General features: G+C 63.0%; 1 protein-coding gene across 1 annotated transcript; it reads right to left on the bottom strand.

Annotated features, from left to right (window-relative positions):
• Positions 1-69: 69 nt before the first annotated feature.
• MNEG_13028 (putative Regulator of nonsense transcripts 2) lies at positions 70-3604 on the bottom strand (the record flags this gene model as incomplete). The annotated part of the gene is made up of 9 exons (XM_014038499.1): positions 70-146; positions 469-547; positions 919-981; positions 1292-1374; positions 1827-1912; positions 2355-2466; positions 2755-2906; positions 3226-3322; positions 3574-3604. The coding sequence occupies 9 exons, from the start codon at positions 3602-3604 to the stop codon at positions 70-72; spliced, it is 780 nt and encodes a 259-aa protein (XP_013893953.1).
• Positions 3605-4395: the final 791 nt, after the last annotated feature.

The raw sequence follows: 4395 nt of genomic DNA, 5'->3' as shown, positions 1-4395 counted from the left end.
CCCCCGCCTGTGCGCCCAAACCCTCCGCGCCCCACCCCTCCCCCCTTCCCTCGCCCCCGCCCCATCCCCTCACTTTGAGTCCATGAGCATGTAGTTGTACATCTCCCCCAGAAGCCGCATCTCGGCGAGACGCTTCTGGTAGTTGCCTGTTGGGGGTTGTTGGGGGGAGGGTGACGTCAGCAGGCCAATGTCAGCAAGCTTGCATGCGTGCACATTAGCGAATACATGAGTGAGGGTGCGGGTGAGGTTGTGGGTGTGTGTGTGTGAGCGTGATTTTGCGTATGTATGTATGAATGTATGTGTGTGTTGGTGCACGAGTGCGACTTTGATTGTGTGTGTGGGTAACAAACATAGCAAACACACAGGTGAGGCCTGCCGGCACAGGAAGGCTCCGCGATTTGGAAGCGCCATCGCATGCCCCCTCATCAACAGAAGACAGGAACAAAACCCAAGGAGAAGCCTGCCCACCCGCCGCGGGGTTGTCCAGGCCCCATCTGACATCATCCAGGACGCAGTCCACCAGGGCCACCCCCAATGACTCATGGTACTAATGATGGTGAAAGGGTTGCGTGATCAGCGGTGGGGATCCAGTCGGACGGCATTCATTGACTATGGTGAGGGACTGTGAGGTTGCCATGCTGCTGAAGGGGTTATGGACTCGTTGCCCAGAGTACGTGACCATCTGCTGGTGGCTCTGCCGGACCTCACAGATGGGATGCAGCTGCCCGCAACTGGGGGTGCCGCCGCGGCAGCATTTGCAAGCGACTGACGCCGGCGCCCAAGCATGTCTGGTGGTCCACCGAGCCGGCGGGGGCCAGCCACGGACAGTCAACGCCGCCCCGGCACACCACTGTTCACGCATTCCGACGCGGCCGGCCGCCCTCCCCTCCCCCTCTCCTCGGCCCTCCCTTGACGCACCTGCGCGAGGCCCCCCGCCAGGCTCGCTATGAGGCTGATGTGGCTGAACCTCACACGCACCACCTGAGGGGGATGGAAAGAGGCGGACGGTGACAAAGTAAGAGTGTGCACTGCCACCACACACTTGTGAGGGAGCGTTTGTGAGGTGGCCGAGGCCGGGCCCGTTGCCTTTGACGGCGGTGGTGGAAGCCTCTGAGACTGAGCGCAGCAGCGCCCTCACCAAGCCGGACGGCGGGTGCGAAAGGCCGCCACCTGCCCGGCGGATCGGCGCCCCGCTCCACGCCCTCACCAGCCCGCAGATGTGGATGCGTTACGAATCGGATGCGGCCGGCGGCGGGCCGGCCGCCACGCAGGCCCCTCAGGGGCAGCCCACCTTGAGCATGCACTTGAGCACGTATCTCTCGCAGTCGGCCCAGGGCAGCTTCATCAGCTTGCGCAGCACATCAACAATGGCGCCTGTGGGTGGTGGTGGGAGTTTGCGTGTGTGGTCGATTGTGTATGTGAGTGGTCGACTGTGTATGTGAGTGTGCGTTTGTGTGCCTGAATGTGTGTGTGTGTGTGCGCCTTAGAGAGAGAGAGAGAGAGAGTGTATGTGTGTGTGTGTGTGCGTGGTGCAGAGGAGGAATCTGTACCCTTTGTTGGGGTTCAGATGCCTCTGAGCACGCGCAACCGTGCCTTACCCGCGTGCGTGCGCGCACGTGCTGGGCGGCATGCTCGCATGCTGTACGTTAGTCAGGCCGGCAGCCGAGCAGCCTCGACCGCCCGGACAGACACCCGCAAATCAGATGCGGGCCGCCCTTTGCCAGAGAGCAGAAGCCCGCCGTGTCGACGCAGCAGCGGCCAGCAACACCCACGCCCCTGCAAAGTCAAAAGGCGCACACCCCTGGGAATTGACAGGAGGCACCCACCCTGCCCCAGCCTCTCGAATATCAGGTGCCGGATATACTCCTGAAGCGGCGGCCGCCGCCGCCGCCGCGCCGCGGCGTCAGGCGGCCTGGGCAGTTCCGGCGAGCGGGCGTGTGGGCGTAGGAGGGTGAGCAAAGAGTTTCGCGCGGCCGGGTGCATCGCGCGGCACGGCCGGCAAGCGGGGCGGCCTGCAGGGAGGTGGGCCGGGAGTTTGGGCAGCTCTTCCGCGGATCGGCTGGCCAGAGGCAAGCTGTCTCGTGAGTCCTCTGGACCGCCTGCATGATGCGCACGCATCACTGCACCTCTCTGTCCTGAGACGGAGCTGCGAGACCCAGGCATCAACCCGCGCGCCCACGAGCACGGCTTGCTTCTGAGCACCTCCCTAAAGGGAGTACCACCGCTGCATTCATGCGCGCGCGTTTTCAACACACATACACTCCTTCAGATGAGCGCGCAGGCGCACGCACGCGCACACACACGCACACACACACACTCTCTCTCTCTCACACACCCAACACTCACGAACACACCTGCAGGCAAAGTAGGCCGCGTCCACCGCCGCCGCGTGGCGGCTGTCGAGGTTGCGGGCGTTGCGCAGCCGCATCATCACCGCCAGCAGGTTCTCCATCCGCACCTTGGACTCTGCATAGGAGTTTCCGAGGGTCGTTTTGTGATATCAACAGGCAATCCAAGGGAAGGGGTGATGTGAGCAGCAGCGGCGGTGGCGGTGAAACTTTGACCCCTGGAAGCAGCTCGTAATTGTTTGGCAGCCGACTGATCATCATTTCTGACGTTCAATCCCCTTTTCGGCCATTCCTGACCACCCAAAGTGCTCTGCAAATGAGAACGCTGGACGAATGCGAAAAGCCGTCCCGACATGCAGCACCAAACACGGCAGGCACACATGCGACGAGGGCGCGCGGACCGCACCCGGCAGGCGCATGAAGAAGCGCCCCGCGCCCTCCACCAGCGCGCAGGCCGCGTCTATGTTTGAGCCGTTGAAGTCGTCGAGCAGCAGCTTCAGGCGCAGCAGGGCGGAGGAGGGGGCAGCCAGGCGGAACTTGGAGAGCTCGGCCAGGTACCTGTTGGGGGCCGGTGAGGGGGTGACGTCATTCGTCGTCATCGTGGCAACACGGCGACGGTGGCATCACCAATGGGAGTGCGGAAGATGTATGGAACGACGTGCGTTGTGCACGCTTTGGAACAGGCTTGCTGCGTGACAGCCCCTCATGGCCACCCGTCGTGTGTGTGCGTTGTGTGCATGTGTGCGTGCGTGTGTGTGTGTGTGTGTGTGTGTGTGTGTGCAGAAAGGCACACACACACACACAACACACGCACACGCAACACACGCACATGCACACACACACATACACACATACACACATACACACACAAAATCACCTGGCCGTCCTGAGGCGCGGCTCTTCGTGGGCCGCCACGGACTCCTTCCTGGCGGCCAGCTGCGCATCAAACTCAGCCTCCACAGCAGACAGCACGCCTGCGGCGCGGCCGTGGGGATCAGCAGGGTTTGAGGGATCGGGGTTTAGTGAGCGCCCGCGGTACAGGATGACGTTGGAGTGGCAGACGGGCGCCTCCGCCGCAGCCACGGAGCCGTGCGAGCTGGCGCGGTCTGAACCCCTGTCAGGCGGCAAGACTACTTGGATGTGCAGCAAACGGCAGTTATTGTCTGTGTGCGACCGCGGTTACCGCACAACACACACACACACATACACACACACATGCACGCACACGCGAACGCATGTGCGCACACAGCGTACATTGATAAGGGGCCCGATGCAAAGGGCAGCTGACAGGAACAGAAAGGGGGTAAGCGCGCAGAACGGCAGCCCATTCACGGCTTGTCGAAGCAGGGGCCCTCCTGGGCGGCCAAGCACCCACCCTGCCCGACGTCAGGGTAGCACTGGCTGAGGGTGGCTGCCACTCTGGCCCAGTAGGGCAGCAGCTGCAGCCCACCGCGCGGGACGTCAACCAGGGTGCGCACCTGCAGGGATGGATTTGTGGAGGCCAAGGGGGAGCGAATGTTTGAACGTGTGAGTGTGCATGAGCACCCAGAAAGAGGAGGGGATTGTGATTGTGTGTGTGTGTGTGTGAGAACTGGAGGGCGGAGTAGAGTGCGTGTGCGCACATGCACATATCGCCGTTCGTGTCTGCGCAATCTGTGATTGTGTGTGTGATTGTGTGTGTGTGTGATTGTGTGTGTGTGTGTGTGTGTGTGTGTGTGTGTGTGTGTGTGCGCGCGCGAAGAGAGACCACTCCTGGGCAAGGGAGGGGCAGCCGCGCGAGTCGAGCCACAGCGCGGCCGCCGGCGCCCGCCGGCCTCATGCCCCGTCCCGCGCCAAGCCCGGGAGCCGCGGCCCGCCCAGTCTCCGCGCACCAGCCTCCTGCGCGCGGCCTTTGTGTTGGCATAGCAGAAGTTGACCGCCAGCTCGTCAGCCAGGTCCCTTTGTTGGGAGGGGGTTGCAGGGGAAACGGGGTTCAGGGGGGTGTACGGAGGGTATGCAGGGCCGGGCAGAGGAAAGGGCTGCGCACGGGGTTTAGGCAGGGGAGGGG

The sequence above is a fragment of the Monoraphidium neglectum genome (assembly GCF_000611645.1).
Source record: "Monoraphidium neglectum strain SAG 48.87 unplaced genomic scaffold scaffold03581, whole genome shotgun sequence".
In the NCBI taxonomy this organism is placed as follows: domain Eukaryota; kingdom Viridiplantae; phylum Chlorophyta; class Chlorophyceae; order Sphaeropleales; family Selenastraceae; genus Monoraphidium; species Monoraphidium neglectum.
The sequence above is the reverse complement of the archived record's forward strand: the minus strand, read 5'-3'. Positions and strand labels throughout refer to the sequence as shown.